The sequence below is a fragment of the Cucurbita pepo genome, chromosome LG05 (genome assembly GCF_002806865.2).
Source record: "Cucurbita pepo subsp. pepo cultivar mu-cu-16 chromosome LG05, ASM280686v2, whole genome shotgun sequence".
Taxonomy (NCBI): Eukaryota; Viridiplantae; Streptophyta; class Magnoliopsida; order Cucurbitales; family Cucurbitaceae; genus Cucurbita; species Cucurbita pepo.
The window spans coordinates 1,466,508-1,487,236 of NC_036642.1; the positions used below are offsets into that span (position 1 = coordinate 1,466,508).

The 20,729-nt window shown below is 36.4% G+C and overlaps 5 protein-coding genes across 9 annotated transcripts in view; 2 read left to right on the top strand and 3 right to left on the bottom strand.

Annotated features, from left to right (window-relative positions):
• LOC111794796 (DNA mismatch repair protein MSH4-like) overlaps positions 1-367 on the top strand; it is a 10,704-nt gene extending 10,337 nt beyond the window's left edge. The window contains exon 24 of the mRNA XM_023676933.1: positions 45-367. Within this exon, the coding sequence (XP_023532701.1) occupies positions 45-209 (165 nt within the window). The 3' untranslated portion in view covers positions 210-367. The remainder of the gene's footprint in view (positions 1-44) is intronic.
• A 541-nt stretch (positions 368-908) lies between these two features.
• Positions 909-3,363, bottom strand: LOC111795570 (60S ribosomal protein L15-2). 2 transcript variants are annotated; one of them, XM_023678078.1, is made up of 4 exons: positions 3,307-3,363; positions 2,330-2,496; positions 1,469-1,666; positions 909-1,317 (listed from the first exon to the last, which is right to left on the bottom strand). In XM_023678078.1, the coding sequence occupies exons 1-4, from the start codon at positions 3,308-3,310 to the stop codon at positions 1,072-1,074; spliced, it is 615 nt and encodes a 204-aa protein (XP_023533846.1). In that variant the 5' UTR covers positions 3,311-3,363; the 3' UTR covers positions 909-1,071. The 2 variants fall into 2 exon arrangements, with proteins under 2 accessions (XP_023533846.1, XP_023533847.1); XM_023678079.1 differs by lacking the exon at positions 3,307-3,363 and adding an exon at positions 2,720-2,822.
• A 460-nt stretch (positions 3,364-3,823) lies between these two features.
• Positions 3,824-5,617, top strand: LOC111795569 (3-isopropylmalate dehydratase small subunit 3-like). Of its 2 annotated transcripts, XM_023678077.1 has the most exons (2): positions 3,824-4,122; positions 4,761-5,617. In XM_023678077.1, the coding sequence occupies exons 1-2, from the start codon at positions 3,896-3,898 to the stop codon at positions 5,314-5,316; spliced, it is 783 nt and encodes a 260-aa protein (XP_023533845.1). In that variant the 5' UTR covers positions 3,824-3,895; the 3' UTR covers positions 5,317-5,617. The 2 variants fall into 2 exon arrangements, with proteins under 2 accessions (XP_023533845.1, XP_023533844.1); XM_023678076.1 differs by lacking the exon at positions 3,824-4,122 and having other exon boundaries at positions 4,463-5,617.
• A 1,358-nt stretch (positions 5,618-6,975) lies between these two features.
• LOC111795568 lies at positions 6,976-12,654 on the bottom strand. 3 transcript variants are annotated; one of them, XM_023678075.1, is made up of 10 exons: positions 12,373-12,654; positions 10,622-10,681; positions 10,309-10,348; positions 9,436-9,614; positions 9,302-9,340; positions 8,986-9,072; positions 8,789-8,849; positions 8,079-8,203; positions 7,551-7,642; positions 6,976-7,105 (listed from the first exon to the last, which is right to left on the bottom strand). In XM_023678075.1, exons 1-10 carry the CDS (start codon positions 12,418-12,420, stop codon positions 7,102-7,104), a joined length of 735 nt encoding a protein of 244 aa, XP_023533843.1. In that variant the 5' UTR covers positions 12,421-12,654; the 3' UTR covers positions 6,976-7,101. The 3 variants fall into 3 exon arrangements, with proteins under 3 accessions (XP_023533843.1, XP_023533841.1, XP_023533842.1); XM_023678073.1 differs by lacking the exon at positions 6,976-7,105 and adding an exon at positions 7,160-7,459; XM_023678074.1 differs by lacking the exons at positions 6,976-7,105; positions 9,302-9,340 and adding an exon at positions 7,160-7,459.
• A 3,119-nt stretch (positions 12,655-15,773) lies between these two features.
• Positions 15,774-18,555, bottom strand: LOC111795571 (NAC domain-containing protein 7-like). The gene is made up of 4 exons (XM_023678080.1): positions 18,343-18,555; positions 17,640-17,829; positions 17,219-17,493; positions 15,774-16,422 (listed from the first exon to the last, which is right to left on the bottom strand). The coding sequence occupies exons 2-4, from the start codon at positions 17,797-17,799 to the stop codon at positions 15,874-15,876; spliced, it is 984 nt and encodes a 327-aa protein (XP_023533848.1). The 5' UTR covers positions 17,800-17,829; positions 18,343-18,555; the 3' UTR covers positions 15,774-15,873.
• Positions 18,556-20,729: the final 2,174 nt, after the last annotated feature.

Genomic DNA, 20,729 nt, shown 5'->3' on the forward strand with positions numbered 1-20,729 from the left:
GAATCTCATTTCCATTATATTATTAAATATTTCAAATTGTTTAGGAAGAAAGACGGATGGAGATAAACTACTTGCAGTACCATCCTATTAGAATGGCTTATAATGTAGCTCAGCGGTTGATTTGTTTGAAACATTCCAGTCATGATGAGGATTCAATCCGAGAAGCATTACAAAACCTTAAAGAAGGGTACATAAATGGGAGGCTATGATATTCTCGATAAAGTTGGTATGTAAGACAATGTATACAATGTGTTGTACCATGCTTGAGCTGCAGTTGATGAAACTTGTGCCATTCATAAGAGATCTACCAGCCTTACCTTTATGCTTTGTTCTCTTAACACCTTGGGGAAGCGGATTAGAAATTCTAAAATCATCATTTGATGATAATATATAAGCCAATGAATTAGGCTAACATAGTTAGATTTGAGAAATAATCATTAAATAAATTATTCATTGGCATTTCATGTGTTAGAATGTAGTTCATCATTTATTAGAAATTGCAATCATCTTAAATAAATTGAAACTGAAACTATATCATACTACCCTAGATGAAAGATAAAAATTTGCCCAAATCTGAAATAGGAATATTTTTCGAGGCGGCAAAATTGATAGATGTTTTATTTTACGACTTGTTCTGTTTTTAGTTATTAATTATCAAGAGATGTTTAACATTATAGAGAATTCAAAACTTAACTGCTGCTACAAATTTAGATATTAAATTCACGTGCATTTAAAAATATATATATACAGAAAAAGAAAACAAATTCCAAATTTTTTAAACAAACATGGGCATTGCATTTACACGTTTAGGTAAAATAATCTCATCCTAATTTTCATTCTTTAATCATAGAAGCAAGAAAAAGTTAGAAAAATTATAACTTAAATGGTTATGAAATCTAAAAAACAGATAGTGCGATGAACAAAATTATAACTTAGTTTAGAAAAATCCTGACAATTCTCGATGTAAATATAAAGATGGAAAAATTCTAGATCGAAGTAGTATCTTCCACTAAATTCTCCAAACAGAAGCAGATAATAAGGATACCAAAACATAGAGAAACATAACCAAAATCAACGGTAACGACGAAGAGAAAGAGTGTTGTTCCTCTTCCAGGTTGCTCTGCGAGAAGGCCTGGCCTTGTGGTGCAAGTGTCCTTTTCCACGGAGTCCCCTGTATTTCTTGCCAGCGGATGTAAGCCCTCGGAGCTCCCTGTGCTTGTGGACTGGATTGCAGATCCAGTTGATTCTTGGGTCATTGCGAACAGCATTGTGGGCAACATCAACCAATATCACCTCATAGTACTTGTAAGTAGAATCCTGTTTCAGTGTCAAGAACAGTCAGAATAGAGGTAGGGGGAAAGACAGAATGAAAAGCAAGAACATCTTATAATAAGGTCTCATCTTATAAGTACTCCTAAACTTGGGTCATTACGAGAAAAGAGAAAGGAGGTATGGTATAATCAATGACCTCGTTGATCCAGTATGAATTGAGAACCCTCAGACCACCCAACTTTCGTCCTGCTCGTTCTTCTGCAACTGATCTCTTGCTACGCTGGAACTTCAATTGAGTAACACCCTGGTTGGTTGGTTTTCCATACACAATACCCTTGGGAACTGGCCTCTTCCTACCACCACGCCTCACACGGACTCTGTAAACAACATAACCCTGCAACCAATTTCTTAAGTAACCATTCGAGGATGAGAGTAAAATAAATATCTTCACAATGCCAAAAAAAAAAAATAAATAAACAAAGCACAACCCAAAGGATATTTCATTCGTAAATATGGTTGATTACAACATAATCATATTCTCAAGAACATTCTAAACCCTATCAAAATTATGGCAGATGCGGACAACCAGTTAGACCGATCAAATGCAAAGTTTATCTGTAACTTCTAAACAAGTAACGATGGGAATAAAACATATAGAATAACTAACAAATAATGAACTGCATCGACCTCGACAAAAGCAAGATTCAGAGGAAGAGAATTCGCTTGGTTGGGTGACCGAGATTGAGTTCAATTTAGCCAGTCTCCGGATGTATCCAATCATTGTACGAAAATCCACAAAGAGTGAAGTAAGCGCATAAGGATACCGCTTATCCAACTCAGACGACCTTAGTAACTTGATAACCGAAAACATGCTACTCAAATCACCTAAGGAGATCTCTGCTAGTCACTCTAAAGCGTAGTACAACAGAAATAGTACGCACGTTTGAGATACCAATCATCAAGTGAAGACCTCAAAAATAAATTTCAAAACGGTAATGCTTGTATGAATCTGCACTCGAAACTGAATCTCAAAATGATCAAAGATTTTTTTTTTTACCTGCTTGGCCTTGTAGCCGAGACGGCGAGCCTTATCAGGGCGAGTGGGGTGATTGACGCGGACAATGGATGGATGCTGGCGATACTCCCAGCATCTCACCCTCTGTAGGAACCGCATCACATCTGACTGCTTCTTCCTCCATAGCTCCGACACGTACTTGTACGCCCCTATTTTCCAAATCCCAAAGTTTAATCAAACGCAGATACAACAATCTAAACTTCTCCATAAACAAAAACTGAGATATTTCGACTGCGTTAAAGATAATAAATACAAGCAGCTAGAACATTGATTCGAAAACATGGGACAAAGTCGTCATACAAAACGGAAATTGCAACAAAAAGGAGAATTGTTCGAATGTGTTGTAGAAAAACCTAGAGAGAGAGAGCGTACCCATCGGATCGGAAAGAGAACTTGCAGGGAGGAGTCACCAACTAGGGTTTTCGCCCGGAGAACCCTAGTTTATATAAAGTGCGATTTTTCTCATGTTTCGGATCTGGGCCGTCCATTCCGCTTTTGAACGACGTCGTTTATTTCTCAGAGAAAACGCATCTTGGGTTTCGATTGTTGGGCCGAATTTCTCCTAATGGGCTCGTTTACATTGACTTGGGGTTCATTGGGCTTTGCCATATATTTTGAACCCACATTGCTCGCTGTATTCGTGCCCATGCAGCCCAAACATCAAAAAATCATATTGATCAGTAGCAATCAAGAAATAAACTAAGTTTTAAGTTTTATTAAAATTAAAGATTTGAAAATATGTATATTAAAATGAATTAAAACCAAAGTAAATGATATTTAAACTAATTAAAAAAAATAGAGATATTTCGACTGCGTTAAAGATAATAAATACAAGCAGCTAGAACATTGATTCGAAAACATGGGACAAGGTCGTCATACAAAACGGAAATTGCAACAAAAAGGAGAATTGTTTGAATGTGTTGAAAAAAAACCTAGAGAGAGAGAGAGAGAGAGAGTACCCATTGGATCGGAAGGAGAACTTGCAGGGAGGAGTCACCAACTAGGGTTTTCTCCCGGAGAACCCTAGTTTATATAAAGTGCGATTTTTCTCATGTTTCGGATCTGAGCCGTCCATTCCGCTTTTGAACGACGTCGTTTATTTCTCAGAGAAAACGCATCTTGGGTTTCGATTGTTGGGCCGAATTTCTCCTAATGGGCTCGTTTACATTGACTTGGGGTTCATTGGGCTTTGCCATATATTTTGAACCCACATTGCTCGCTGTATTCGTGCCCATGCAGCCCAAACATCAAAAAATCATATTGATCAGTAGCAATCAAGAAATAAACTAAGTTTTAAGTTTTATTAAAATTAAAGATTTGAAAATATGTATATTAAAATGAATTAAAACCAAAGTAAATGATATTTAAACTAATTAAAAAAAATTGGTTTTTTATTCAAAATACAAGTGGTGGCCTTTTATTCAAGGTATATATATATATATATATAAAATAAAAAATAAAAAAAAAAGTGGCATTTTATTTAAAATAAATCAGACAGAAAACACCAAAAGGAGTCCCTTTTCTCCCCTCGCATTCTCTTGGCAAGAAATGACAATGGCGGCTTCACTGTATCTATCTCAAAGCCCTATCGCCACTGCCACCCGTCGATCTTCACCCTTCATTTCCCTTCTCCCTCCTTCTCAATCCATCAAATTCCCCTCTCTCCACTGCCATACCCTCAAAGATCTTTCAATCACCGCCTCCCACGCGTCGCAGCGTGCTGCAACCATCATCCCGCGAGCAGCCGCCACACCGTCATCCGCCGCTTCTTCAACCACCGTATTTCATGGCAGCTGCTNCTTACATTGACTTTGGGTTCATTGGGCTTTGTCATATATTTTGAACCCACATTGCTCGCTGTATTCGTGCTCATGCAGCCCAAACATCAAAAAATCATAGTGATCAGTAGCAATCAAGAAATAAACTAAGTTTTAAGTTTTATTAAAATTAAAGATTTGAAAATATGTATATTAAAATGAATTAAAACCAAAGTAAATGATATTTAAACTAATTAAAAAAAATTGGTTTTTTATTCAAAATACAAGTGGTGGCCTTTTATTCAAGGTATATATATATATATATATAAAATAAAAAATAAAAAAAAAAGTGGCATTTTATTTAAAATAAATCAGACAGAAAACACCAAAAGGAGTCCCTTTTCTCCCCTCGCATTCTCTTGGCAAGAAATGACAATGGCGGCTTCACTGTATCTATCTCAAAGCCCTATCGCCACTGCCACCCGTCGATCTTCACCCTTCATTTCCCTTCTCCCTCCTTCTCAATCCATCAAATTCCCCTCTCTCCACTGCCATACCCTCAAAGATCTTTCAATCACCGCCTCCCACGCGTCGCAGCGTGCTGCAACCATCATCCCGCGAGCAGCCGCCACACCGTCATCCGCCGCTTCTTCAACCACCGTATTTCATGGCAGCTGCTATGTCGTCGGAGACAACATCGACACTGACCAGATTATTCCGGCTGAGTATCTTACTTTGGTCCCCTCAAATCCTAGCGAGTATGAGAAGCTCGGATCCTACGCCCTAATTGGCCTTCCTTCCTCTTATTCCACCCGCTTCGTGGAACCTAACGAGATGAAAACCAAATATTCCATCATAATTGCCGGCGACAACTTCGGCTGCGGTTCTTCACGGGAGCACGCGCCGGTTGCGTTGGGAGCGTCCGGTGCGGTGGCTGTGGTTGCTGAGTCGTACGCCCGTATTTTCTTCCGGAACTCGGTGTCGACCGGAGAGATTTATCCATTGGAATCGGAAATAAGGATCTGCGATGAATGTAAGACTGGCGATGTGTTGACAATCGAGCTGGCAGAAAGCCGCTTGATCAACCACACGACGGGAAAAGAATACAAGCTCAAGCCTATTGGGGATGCAGGTCCTGTCATTGAGGCTGGTGGGATTTTCGCATATGCTAGGAAATCTGGTATGATTCCAAGCCTAACGCCGTCAAGTTGAATTTAAGTTCTGGGGATCGTGGGAAGTAATTGTTGTTTTGCTTGTTAGAGTAATTTATTTGCTTGCTAATGAGCTTGGAATTCTGTGGAAGTGTCTGTCTTGGCCAAGTGTTTTAATGAAATAATAACGCGGACTGAATAGATCCGCCATATCTAGGAACCAAAAATGGTTATTCTCTGAATTGAAGCAGCTTTTATGTCAGCATTTGATTACAAATTCTGGAAAGTTTGATTTTGAGATGTTATAATTTTCAGTATTTGCTTCTCTTTCAAAGTTATAATTTGATTCTACATTGTGGAAAGCTTGTGAATTTTATTCTCACATTCCCAATATTTGAGAGCACGCAGGAGGATTTGTACCCTTTTTTCTGTGTGGATGATTTGATGATCTCTTACTTTTAATCTTTGCGTGATTTCAATGTAAATGAAGTATTGTCATTAAATTTTGGAACTAACCAGTCATAGGGCCCTATTAGTCGAGTGATTGACTGGCAGCCTCAACTCTAGCTAATAAATTTGGGACAGAGTCTGAGGTAGTTGTAGTTCATATTCTCTATATGGATGGAAATATAGTTGTAAGATTTTCAAACCATTTATCAACAATGGTCTTGGCAAGGCAATGTAGCTACAACTTTTACTCTGCATCAAGTATCTTCTGGATTGATGTGGTTCGTCATATTGAATCATTTTGCTTTTTGGCAAAACTGGAGTTGTTTCTAATCATGAGCTTTGTGGTTCTGAACTTGTTTTAGAACTTGAGCTTCGTACTTATCTGCATTAGAGTTCTTAGAGCTATGGAATTTTAATTTTCTGCCATACCGCTAGTGCACTTTCTACCACCAATGGACTTCTCTCATCTGAGGTCCCTCATCGGGTAGAGAAATTGCCTTAAGGTCTGTACTCTGTTGAGTCAAGAACATTCTTCTCCTAACCTGGAACCAGTCTCCAATTACAGCTGAATGATTCTCTTGACATTCTGAAGGAATGGCATATGTTATTATCTCCCGAGGTCTTATTCTGAGATAATGTGGTCCTATCGATGAGTTTTGTTAGTTGTTTGTTACATCCATTCTTTAATGATAATGAAGAAGGTTAGCTGGTGACAAGTTTTTTAGGAAGCTCGCTGCTGCCAATCTAGCAATGGTTACTTGTTTCTTTTGCTCAACAGAAAAACTCAAGTCAATGAAACCCCCAAGCATTAAAGATATGAGATCACACTTCAGCGGCCAATTTCTTATTACAATGTTTTCGACTCAATTTCTTATTATAACGTTCGAGGAAGACATCACAAAGGAGGCTCGAGGGCTTGTTGCCGAAAGGCGTTTTTTGGTCTCCTAAGGCAGGTGGTGCTTGTGTGGTGTGTGCTACGACGAAACAATGGAGTGAAAGGCCGTTATTGGCATATTCTACAATACGTAGCATTTTGGGGCGCAAGTTTGACATAGTTAAGTTGAGTTGAGTTTGTGACAGTGAGACAACCTTGTATCTTCCACCTTGACACAATTAGTTACAAAATTGTTAGATCATCTATTTTACATCAAGGTTCTCTTCAAATATTATTACTTTATTGAAAATTATACTACTTTTTAATTGCTTTCCTCAAAATAAAAATGTAATTGAATCATTAACTGAACGATCCTTATCGTCAACAAGCTATTACCGATCCGTAGAAATGGGACTCCTGAATACTTCAAATTTAACTTCACTTGTTTCTTATCAATTCAGAAATCTCAGTTTTAGAAGTTACATTCAGAGAAAAAAAAAGTCCTTGCACTTCTTACATCCTTCACCTAAGACAGGTACCAAAAAAAAAATTAATGCATAGATAAATGATGCAAATCCCAAATTACAAATCTGACATTCATTCAAGTTGGGAAGATATCTGCAGGACTTCAATATATAAAATAAAATTCAATAATCAATAAAAATAAAATAAAATAAAAAAGAAAGAAAGGCTTTCCAACTCAGAACTAAAGCTTTGTACCAATTTTGGGGTAGCTAAACACCCTGGGAGATTTAAGATCTAAAATCATACGTCTGTCAAGATTATTGAAGATAGAATCACAACATAAGCCAGAAAAAAGAAAAAGGCAAGCTGAACAAAGAACTTTGGATTTTCTCTCATATTTGGGGATGTAACGGCCCTACAAAATTTGGTACATTATCCAATAAGTTCAAAGCATAAAAGAGGAACCGATATCTTCCACAGCTTAAAAGAATTCCGATAGTAATTACCTCGCAATACGCTGAGAAAGTCGTTGAAATGGCAAACTCTGGATAAAGACCATGCCTGGTCCTGTTAATGTGGCTGTCACTAAGTTGTCACCCTGAAATTTAACAATACGGTTTGTTAAAAGATGACAGAAGTGTATTCCATACAGATACAGAGAATGCCTGGCTAAAGCTTAAGAATGAATTTGAAATTGTTGGCCAAAATTTCCTTCTTCATAACCAGAAGCTTCTGCTATTTTTATGATTTCTTTTGAAATAAAAAAAGATGAAAGAAGTGGAGAAAGATGCCCACCCGAGAGAAACCCACAAAGGTTATAGAAAAACCTCCCCAAAAAGTAGAGCTCTACCATCCCCATCTAACAAAAGCTTGGTGTGTAATCATACATTGGATCTTTATTTCAAGCAAGGCATAACCTATAACGAGTTATCTTTTGCGTAGATAATAACCCATAAATCAAATAATTGCTTGGCCAACCAAGAGAAGACATGTAATGAGAAAAAACAAACTCTATAAACATAAAGAAATCTTACCCCAAATACTGTTCTTCTCACAGGACCATTGTATTTGATTTGGACATCAATGGTGGTGGTCATAGCCAGAATGCAGGAGATATCCACTGATAGAACTTCACCAACCTCGAGATTTTTCTGTACGACTAGCAGCACCCGAAAAGCTTTTATAATCAGCTAACTTTTATCATACATTATTAATTTTATTTTCCATCTTTAAGATTGAAATAAATATATCAATATAAATAAGGTAATCTCATTCTCTTTTCTAGGCATTGAGTATATCATACTAAATTAATTACCATAAATCTCTGAAGAAAAAACAAACACCAGCAATTAAATTAATATTACAGAAGTTACTCCATCTACTTTAAGTGCGATTACAATCTGAATCCAATGTAACCTATTGGCATAAAAGCATATGAGTTGGCACAATTTAAGGTCAGCAGTTGTGATGTGATTGACCCCATTACAAGTGTGGAAATAAATCTTAATAACAAAATGATACATGAGTTGCTCTAGCCAACAGGTGACATGAAAACTCAAAGAAGAAACTCAAGCTTATTTTCAGGTTTCATGATTGCATAACAGAGGCAAACAAGTCCTTTGGAGAATTTGCTAAAATAAAATGAAGTGCATACCAGATCCACCTNATTTTCAGGTTTCATGATTGCATAACAGAGGCAAACAAGTCCTTTAGAGAATTTGCTAAAATAAAATGAAGTGCATACCAGATCCACCTCCAAGAATGAAAGCGAGCCCTTGGCCTGATAACTTCTGTCTAAGAAACCCCTACAATAACATCCACAGTAGAAAGAGAGTGAGGAAAAGAAAAACAAAAAAAAACATAGGGAAGAGCAAAAATTAATACCAGAAAGCAGAGATGCATGGAGCAGTTTAGCCAATAAGGAATAGTAAATCAACTCACCTCCACACTTGTGGTAACATTGCGTACTCTGTGATAAGCTGTGTCGGTAACCTTAACATCATTAACAGAGCAAAGGAATGCATCTGGCTACGTAAGAAAAATGAAGCAAAAATTATCAGGCAACCGAGCTCAGAAGAAGACAAATTGAATAATTGAATTCAAGACAACTAAAATTTAAATGTGTGAAACATATACATTTAATCTCTTTCACATACAGTGAGAGGGAGGGGGAAGGGGACAACGGAAAATCAGTTGTTAAGAAAAGTACCAAAAGAAGCTACTAGGCAGAATAAACAAAGTAACCAATATTCTCTACCTGGCATAGCAGCTCTCCACCAAACATTGCCATATCAATCTGCAACATAATTGTGGAAACATATATGACACTGAGGATATTGATGAGAGCACTTTTTTTTCTTTTTCTTTTTAATAATGATAATTATTATTTACCGGGAGAATCCTAGCAAGAGAAGGTGCAGCAACTCCAACATATCCATCACTTGTACCGGAATTCCGAAGAATGATGCTAGTGACACTCTTGCCAAATAGCCAATGCCAAACACCCACTTCATTTTCCGGGAGAAAAACATTTTCCATCTCAATAGACCCAGACATGAAGCACATGGAGCCTGCAAGAGTAAGTGTATCAGTTGCACATACAATTAACAGGTAACAAAGAAACAAGAAACCGTTCAGTTTCACCAATCAAGTAAAAGTCGATGAACCATATGAAAACCTCAGTTCTTCTCATAAACATAACTTCTTGAAATAAAGAAAGCTGTCATGACTATTACTGCAAGTTTCCTATGAGCATTGAGAATAAGTACAGTTGAAACAGCAGATAAAGAGCATTAACAAATCATCAAATTGCCAACGTTCTGTATATCTAGTGCCGATGTATATTGACCAACACTACGGGGGAGAACTTGAACCACTTGCTATTCACAAACTATAAGGATTTGTTTTTACAAAACAATCATTTTATGCAAGTGTCCACAGAGTGTTGATATTGTGTACAAATTAAAAGCACGTAGAACAAGTGTTGTAGACATATTGGGTTGATATCCGAAACATGTTAAACATGAACCTGACCCAAGGGAAGTTTTATAAAAAATAGAAAAATTGTCTCTCTATGAAGAGATAGAAAGCAAGACGAGTGTATCCAAGTAANTTGACCCAAGGGAAGTTTTATAAAAAAATAGAAAAATTGTCTCTATGAAGAGATAGAAAGCAAGACGAGTGTATCCAAGTAAAAAAAAAAAAAAAAAAAAAAAAAAAAAAAAANAAAAAAAAAAAAAAAAAGTTTATTCTAACACAACTTACCAGGCCTTGCAATAACTTTCTCTTGTGGCTTCAGCATTATCTGCCAAAGCAAAATGAACAAGAAAGCAAAGAGATACAGTACTAGAAGAAAGACAAAAACTATGAAAGTAGTTCACCATGATGCCACTATTTGACACATAACAACAACAACAACANGTAACTTTCTCTTGTGGCTTCAGCATTATCTGCCAAAGCAAAATGAACAAGAAAACAAAGAGATACAGTACTAGAAGAAAGACAAAAACTATGAAAGTAGTTCACCATGATGCCACTATTTGACACATAACAACAACAACAATATTATATTATATACCTGTACTACTTGGGCTTCACCACCCAAAATCTGAAAAGGTATCATTGCGTCTTGTGGACTCTACAACAAGACGTAGAACATACCACTGTTAGTAAAACAAAAGTAAGAAATATCATACACTAGATTACAATTCAATAAAACTTAATGGGAACTATTAAAATTTAATCCTTCCAAATCTTCAAGAGAGAGAGAGAACAATTTCATTGACAAATGAAATAAAATGAGTAAAACGCTCCTAGCTACCAAACGGTGTATTCAAATCTTCAAATATTGTAGTGTTGAAAAAACCAATTCAAGGCGATCTCTACATTAAGAGGGAGAGAAATCTTATGTTAATCCATTGATTTTCTTCTGCTTAGAAAATAGGATGCCATCCAATGCATGTGTGCCATTTTGACTGCTGAGCTGACTCAGAGTAGTTGTTCGCCTGTCATCAACCCATATCACTTATTTTAAGGCTTTTTGCCAGATCACAAACATGTATTCTTTAGTGTGCGAACTGTCATGTCTAAAAATTTTCTTTTAGTTGACGTCCAATATCCATAATTTTCACTTATGCCAATGCCGATTGTGGAAGAATTGGATGCCGGAATACCCATTAGGCCAATGAACCTAGGTTCAACGACTCGAATCTCTGATCTTTTGGTCAAGGACATATGCCTTAACTAGTTGAACAATGCTCATGTTGACGTTATTATAGTTTAGGTCAACTTTCTGAAACAATCTACACTCTACGGTCTTCAAGAGATTAGGTAGATGGTAATATCCAACCCAAAGAACCCATAAGGAGATATTGTTCGGTATACTACATTGGTTGTAGAACGAGTTAGATGTTGATTTGTAAATGCTTAAATGTATCACCTCTTGAGCTACTTTTTGAGATAAAAAAAAAAAGCCCATTCCGATCATATAGTTATCAAACTTCAAACCTAGCTACCATACATGTCCATTCCACAGCCCCGCAAATGCATCATGGATGCCAGTGATACTATTTTCTTTTGCTCTAGAAATGAGATTATGTTCTTCATGTTTTGTCTGGGCTTAAGATCAACAAGAGAAATGTTAAATTAGGAGGCTCAATTGCGATGAGGAGAAGCTCAAGAGTCGGGCGGAGGTGGTGGGTTGTGAAGTTCGATCCTTTCTCTCCTCTAACGTGGGTCTCCCTCTTGGGAGTAATCCCAAATCCATCTCCTTTTAGAATCCAATGGTGAACAAAGTTATGAAATGTTAGTCTCCTGGAAGAACTTTTTTTTCCCTCTAAAGCTGGGAAACTAACTTTGATTCACTCTGTTCTAAGCGGTATTCCTATTTATTATTTCTCCTTTTTTAGAGTTCCATGCGCGGTTTGTAAAAATATTGAGCACATTTCAGAAAGATTCTTGTGTTTGTGCTTCAATCGATGTATCTAACATTTGGCCTGTGAGAACAAGGTTAGTAAGAACATAACTCACACGCATATCTAATGAATCACAAAATGTCCTCCACCGATCAATAAACCCCGCGTTCTTTTTAAACGTTCAGAATTCAAACCAATGAGATTCGTAAGGAATTAAAACGCGTTTTTCACAAAAGAAAAGCGGCAAACGATCACACACGCGATACAGACGATCAGGAAAGCAACCTAAACTAAGAAATAAGACATATAATGAACATTCCAATTTCATCGTCCAGAATTTTCCAAAAACCAAGCAGGATCCAGAATCAAATTCAAATTAGAAACAACAAAATGATAATCGAGAAGGAGAGAGCACCTGGTAAACATAAGGCTGAAATGGCGTTGAGAAGAACGGGGCAGCCATATCCAGAAAACACTACAATTAAAAAATACTAGCGATCGAAATCGAACAGAAGAGCTCCAGTCCAAAATCTATGTCACCATTAATACAGCCGAGTGGCAATTACGGGAGGAAAATTGAAGAAGAAGTTGAATTGAAACAGACCAGCTTCTTTTCCTATCTTCTTTTTTGGGGGAAATTTAGGAGCAGCTAAACTACTTGAGTAACCTTTCCGCCAAATATTGCAAACTAACGCAGTTTCGCTATGACTTATGTGTCAATTAATAGACAAATTAGGATTTTATACTTTTCCTGGCCTACGGGAATCCATGGTGGAGCCCACGTGGAGTAAGCTAATAACGTGGCGTTTTTTCATTGGTTACACTATCACTCCTCCTATGTGTTGTTTGATGCCACGTAAGAAAACAGGGCCGCGATGGCAAACGTGTTTGGTCTGATTATACGACGTCGTTGGTGCTTCAGCCTACTGGGCCTTGTTTACATTATCTTATGGGCCAGCGCATGATCCGTAGAGACGTATCGGCGCAGGTTAGTGTCTTTAATTAATTCCCCGTACATATTTAATATAGCCCTACTACTTTTTATTCGGTTAATAATTATTTATTTTTTAATTTTTTTAATTTTTTTTGGAATTAGTTAAGTCTATAAATACTACTCCTATCAATGAATTTTTATCTACTCTTTTTACATATATTTTTCAAAATTATCTAAAAATTCCAAACATGGTATAATTAATTAAATTAAATCACCCTAACCAAAGTAATTAACTTTAGAATGCAGAACTCCGACATTTGTGTCTGTTGTTCACATTGGATACTCACAAACTTACCACTAATTATAGTTTGCCAACAGTTAATATTGTCAGTTTCACACACAAGCAAAGGGTTATTAACCTTGATTATGTCTAAACTTTCGAACATTAAATTTGTTTATTTTGTTTTCTTAGTTGAATAAAGTCCGGGAACTGTGGAGATTTGAATAAAGTGTGAGAAAGAAAGGAACACCAATTATTGCAATCTCGCATGATTAATTATGTTATCTTATTCTGCAAACCAAAAACATTTATGCTTTTAATCTCAGCTTACAAAACCCTAATTCACTCACACTCGACCTATTAAAGAAAACATTGATTTTTCTAGCCGCTCATGGACTACTGCTAGCATTTATTTTCTGCTTGGACTATCTATCGTCATCCGCCTCACAAGTTTAAAATGTCCACTATGAAAATATTTTATGCTAGCATTTATTTTCTGCTTGGACTTATTATCTATCGTCATCCGCCTCACAAGTTTAAAATGTCCACTATGAAAATATTTTAGTCTTACTCCGACTATTATCTCGCATTGACGTCTACTCTAGCAAATATTATCAGTTTTGACTCGTTATGTATCGCTGTCAGTCTCATGATTTTTAAAACGCGTCGGTTAGGAAGAGGTTTTCACACTCAATGTTCGTTTCACTCTCCAACCAATGTAAGATCTTACAACTTCTCGTCAATCTCTCTCTCGTCTCTCGTCTGTTTGTCTGAAAGTGAGAGGATGATGCTTTTTGGAAGGCAATAAGAGCAGGGCCAATTATTATGTCTGGTAGAGAAAGATTCTGATTGCTTAAAAGGGACTTATAAAACCCTTCAACTCAAGTAATCAACATATTTGGAGAGCCACAATCTCGATGCCACTGCTACTCAACAAACATATTTCTCTTCACTTTCCCTTCACGATCAAACCAACCATTCCTTTTATATCTCTTTTGCCTGATTCACACCGGCAGCCACCCACCACCACCACCACCACCACCCCATCGTCTCCTTACTTCGACCGCCCATGGCTGCCACCGTTGCATCGGTTTTCATATACAGGTATGTTCCATAAACAAATTCAGAGCTTTAGATTCTCACCCTACTTTTTCAGCTTCCTTCTATGTTTGATCAATTTCAAATGGAAAGGGTCATTTTCTTAGTAAGCTCTTCGTTGAAAATGCATTATACAAATTTATTACAAAATGCATTAAGTTAATGCTGAATTATGCATGCTAATTATGCCACGTTTGAACATTTTCAGGTTGTCGTTTTCTTTTAATCATAACTTATTATTATTAATCTTTCATTATATAAATCTTAAGTTCAGTATATAATAGTAAAATGTACCGTTAATTTCAAGTTGAGCATAAAATATATTTTCTAATTTTCAAAATTCTACTATTTGCTTTTCAAAGCCTGAACAATACGTTTACCGAAAATAAGAAAGGTATTTTAAAAGTGTTTTCTTAAATATTAGAAAGATTACGGTTTGATCCTAACTTGTATTGTGAATAAGATCGTGGGTTAGAACTGAACTTGAAATTACAACACTACAAAAAAAACTCCATATCGCCATTAGTCTCACGACTTTAAAATGTGTCTACTAGGAAGAGGTTTCCACACCGTTATAAGGAATGTTTCGTTCCTTTTTCCAACCGATGTGAGATCTCATAATTCACTTTCTTGGGATCCAGCATTCTCGCTAGCACATTGCTCAGTGTCTGTCTCTGAAACCATTTGTAACCGTCAAGCCTACTACTAGTAGATATTGTCCATTTTGGCTCGTTACATATCATCATCAGTCTCACGGTTTAAAAGCGCGTATGCTAGGGAGAAGTTTCCACACTCTTATAAGAAATGTTTCGTTCTCCTCTCCAACCAATGTGGGATCTCACAATCCACCTCTCTTAGAGGCACAACGTTCTCGCTGGCACACCATCAATGTCTATCTCTGATACCATTTGTAAGTGCCCAAGTCTACCGCTAGTAGATATTGTCTATTTTGGCTCATTACATATCATCCCCAGCCTCACGGTTTTAAAACGCATCTAATACGAAAGATTTCCACACCCTTACAAGTAATGTCTTCTCTCTAACTGACATGAGATCTCACACAATTCATTAAAAATCTATTTAGAGAGATAATTGAATGAGAGAGAGGGAGAGAGAGATTGAAGAGATGAATGAAATTTGAATATGGAATAAGATGGGAAGGCCGAGTTGGTCCTTTGCATGCAATATTCGAATATGAAACAAAGGAGAAAAAAAATACATTCAAACACACTGAGTTTGTTACCAATTAACACTCAGATCCAATATCATGGACAACCAAATCCATGTCAAAATTATTCATACATATTTTCTACCCTAATAATAATTTCCCTATAAACCTAGTTTATATTGTTATATATGTTATTAATATATTAAACGATATATATATATATATATATATATATATATATATTTTTGGATCATTAAAATCCAGCAATAGTTGTGTTCATTTTTCCATCCTTATTATGTACAGCAACCTCATAATATCATTAATATTGGCTTTTTCTCCACTCAACTGTACTTCCTATAATTAGTATTTTGTATATTTTCCATTTTTCTTTTTTTTTTTCTGGGACGCACACACCATGTAGAAATAAATTTCCTCTTCACTTCCACATATCCACTTGGTGACTCGACGGCGATGCCCGGGCAAACTCCGGTGCTATATCTTTATGGTCACACTCCGGCCCGGCGGAGCTCGGGGGCACTTGAAATATAGCACCATCAGAATAGTTGGGTTGCTTCAAATCTTGATCGTTGCTGAGCTGAGAAGCTACAAATTTTTCCATTACTCTCCAATCTGTCACGTGATCCATTGTGTGCTCCATGCCATAGAGCGGGGCGAGGGCGGTGTCTCGGTCATAGGCGTAAGGGAGGAGAGAGTTGGCGGTGGGGACGGAGGACGGGGGAAGTTTTGGGCTCTCGAGATGAGGGAGTTGGAGGAAGACGGGGTCGTGTGGCGGCGCATGGAAGTGCAACTCTAGCTCTTGCTTGCAGGGATAAGAAGGGTGGCGAAAGATTTGGGTGGTCGGGGAATCGAGCTCCGGCATGAAGGAGACTTGGTCGTCGTACCAGCACGGCGAGCCATAGTCACCGCCCTTTCTCACCGTTGGCATCCTCTTCTTGAAAACCCTGCAAACAACCCATCCTTCTTCCTGGTACATTGCCAATTTTATTGAAGGAGTTGTATTAGTATAATATGGAATTTATATGAATGATCATTTATTTCAATTGGGTTATGCATAACTTCCCTCATCATTATGATCCATCCTTGATTATATGTTCATGGAAATTAAAGAAACATGTGTACAAACATATCTAAATATAATGGGACACAGCTACTAGGTATTGTCATCGCGTTTGCTAGAAAGACGTTTTTATACCCATCTCACAACAAACAGTTGTTAAGAATCCTGACTATCTACAATGGTATGATATTGTCCACTTTGAACATAAGCTCTCATGGTTTTGTTTTGAGCTTTCCCATAAGGCCTCGTACGAACGAAAATGTATTCCTTACTTATAACACTCATGATCATTTTCTAAATCAGATAGCGTGGGACTCACTCACAGTNTGATCCATCCTTGATTATATGTTCATGGAAATTAAAGAAACACGTGTACAAACATATCCAAATATAATGTGTCTGGGACACAGCTACTAGGTATTATCATCGCGTTTGCTAAAAAGACATTTTAATACCCATCTCACAACAAACCGTTGTTTAGAATCCTGACTATCTACAATGGTATGATATTGTTCACTTTGACCATAAGCTCTCATAGCTTTGTTTTGGGCTTTCCTAGAAGGCCTCATACAAACGAAAATGTATTCATTACTTATAACACTCATGATCATTTTCTAAATCAGACAGTCTGGGACTCACTCCGAGTTATAAACAAATTAACTTTGTTTTTCATCCAAAATAGTAAAAAAGGTAAAAGAGTTACCTGAGGAGTTGCATTTTCATTAGTTTCGAGTCTATATTCGTGCATTATCCAATCTGATTTTTGTCCATTGGGAGCTCTTCCTTTATAGAAGACTAAGGTTTTTCTCATCCCGACCAAACAATGTCGAGCATAAATAGCTTTGTCTCTTCCAGTTGCTTTCCAAAACCCAGCTTTAGTAGCTCGATTTGTGCGTGTTCCTGTCGGATACTTCTTGTCTTTGTGGCTAAAAAAATACCATTCATTCTGATCTTCACTTCCAGCCAGCTTACATAGTTCTACACAAAAACAAACAAAACAATCCTCAATATTTGGACCAAAAAAAAATGTTTTTTTTTTTTAAAGGTATTCCAAAGTATCAAAACCTTGAAGATCCCATGGCTCGATTNTTTTTTTTTTTAAAGGTATTCCAAAGTATCAAAACCTTGAAGATCCCATGGCTCGATTCTGTAAAGGTCAACATCTTTGATGATATCCAAATCAATTCTTTTGGAAGCAACCTTCTTCCTCAGGTAATAATCAACCAATTCTTCATCTGTTGGGTGAAACCTAAAGCCTGGGGGAACATGTGGAATACAGTTCATATTCACTTCTGATCGATCCACTTACAAACCCTGCATGGATTATGATAACACAAATTATATTAATTAACCCAAATAATCAAAGCTTGAGCTTCAATTCTCTTAGGATAATCAAGGTTGTTTCAAAGTAATCATAGCTTTAAATATTAAACCAAACCCTACCAAAAGATGGAAGCAATCGAGTAGCAAGCAAATTAAACTCAAAATGATGCTCAAAAACACACACATTCATAGCTTAAATGTTTTCGCCTAGTTAGGTTAAATTTGCGAAGTGAAAACATTACAATAATGAAAAAACCATTGTTAGGAATCATAACTCTCCACAATGATATGATATTGTCCACTTTGAGCATAAGCTCTCATGACTTTGCCTCACACCAATGAAGATAGTACTCATGATCATTCTCTAAATTAATCAAGGTGGGACTTACTCCCAATAATCCTCGAAGGTATGTTGTAAACATGATCATGTCTAGTTCCTTAAACATAGACCCATAACAAAGAAGTGAAAGAATGATATGAAGAAGAAGAAGAAGGAAGAAGAACCTGGAGGAGTTTTGAAAGTTGCAAAAGGCGTATGCAATGGCGTGTGTTCTTGTGTCGGGGTGTGTTGTGTTTGTTGTCGTCCGTGTGTGGAGGGAGAGAATTGAGGTCCCGAGAAGAGGAAAAGTAAAGGAGATGGAGGGAATGGAAAAATGGAGGGGAGAAAGGGTTAAATAAGAACCCCAAACCATTTATGTGCTTCTTCTTCTTCTTCTTCTTCTTCTTCTTTTATTTTTTAATGCTTTTAAAAATGTGGGGAGCTTGATTGCTACAAAAGCTTGGAAAGCAATAAAAAAGGGTGGCGCTAAAATGGCTCATCTCACAACCAGCAACCTCTTACAACACACCCACCACCAACTGATGTAGACTATAAATAAAACACAATCTTTTTTTTCTTTTTTCTTTTTTTTTTTCTTTTTTTTAACAACTCCAAGAACACACCCACCACTGCTAAAAAGCTCTCAAATGACTCCAAAGGACAAAAAGTGAATATTACACATCATTTTAATTCACATCATTATTAAACTTATGATCATCATTAATATCTAATTATTTTCTATTCCCGGTGCTCGCCTCCCAAACTTAACATCATCCTCTCTCTCTCTCTCGGTCCTGGTCTCTTCTAGATCCATTTTCATTTATTTATTTTTCTGTTTGTTAGGTTGGAGAAGAGAACAAAATATTTTTTATAAGAGTGTGAAAATTTATTTCTAACCGACTCATTGTAAAATGGTAAGATTGATGTCGATATGTAATGGGCTAAAACGAACAATATCGGCTAATAGTGAACTTATATTGTTACATTTCTCTCTTTAAAACATTATTCGTCTGGAATATAGTTTTAGCGTTTTAATTGTTGAGGTTAATGGTTCTTGTCTCATTTTAAGTGTACGGTATTTTACTAATAAATTCTATGCAATTAGGATAATTTATTAAAATTATTAATATAAATAATTTAATATTCTAATGAAAAATATATATTTTAACTGATTAAATTATACTTAAATTCAGTACATTTTATTGAAAAGAATTTAAAAGATAAGATATATAAAATGGGAAGATGACATTTACAATTTTTAATTGATAAAAGCAACGTATTATTAAATAAAAACAAAGGACAACAGTTTATCTTTCAGATTTAAAAAAAAGAAACCAACATTTACCGACCCATTTAGAAAACACTCATTTTATCATCTTATTGAAACAAAATTATGATCACATAAAGAAAGAAAAGCAATGGAATATCTAAATACAAAGTCAGACAAAAATATCTTAAAAAACAAGCGAATGTGTGTGTGTGTATATATATGTATATATATACAGTAATTGAACAGTATAAAATCATTTCTGTTCCATGTGGCCTTGTGGGGTTCTTCGCACGTACCATTTCTGTCTTATAAAAAGAACCAAAATTTAATGTACCCCCACCAACACATACAATTACATAGACAACCAGCCAGCCAATAGAAAACTTAACTAAAAAGTGCAAATATTTAAATGCCAAATTCATAATTTTTTTTTAAATATTTTTTTTCTTTTAAGGTTGGTCACTTTGTTTTTAATATCCGTTCAAAAGTTGTATTCTTATTCTTTATCATTTATAGACTTTTTAAAACTCAATCTTGAATAAAAATTAATATGGCAGTAACTAAAACACTTTTTTTTAATTAAATTTGAAAAATTACATTTACATTCATCAACTATTGGTCAAATTTTATAATTATTTTTCTATTTTAAAGATAATTTCAAACGATTATAAAAGTTCCAAAAAGAATAGATATTTACGAAACAAAAGATAAAACTTTAAAGTGTTTTTTTTTGTTTTTTTTAATTTATGTATATATATATATATATATATTCACCCAAGTCTCTGTTGCACGCGGGCTCTGGTTGGTCGGTCCGGTCCGCATTTAAATTTTTTTAATTAGTTTTTGTATAAATAATTTTTAAGAAGCTTAGTGGGTCCCACTGGTAACCGACCAATGGAGAATACGATGGGGACACCTCTCCCTCCAAATCCTAGAATTAATTATTTTTATGTTTTATTTGAAAAAGGAAAAGGAGCGGCTCGGCTATGTGAGCGGCTAAGCCAAGAGAAGGAGACCAGCTGGCGGTTATTTTGAATGCGTGAATTTCCGTGCCGAGGGACCATGGTGGAGACTCGGGCCCAGCTGAACAGAATGATGTCTTCGGGAGTGAGTACGTGGCGGCTAATGGTCCGGCGTGGGCTAGTCCATGATCATTAGGCTCACAATACCGGGGTGGTAAAATAGAAAAAGGAAAATATATGGGGCCCAGCCGTTATCCTATGTGTGGGTCCCGCAGGCGGGCCATAGGGTTTGCTTTTTTGCCAGAGAAGCTCACATGCCACGTGTCCCACACTATTTGAT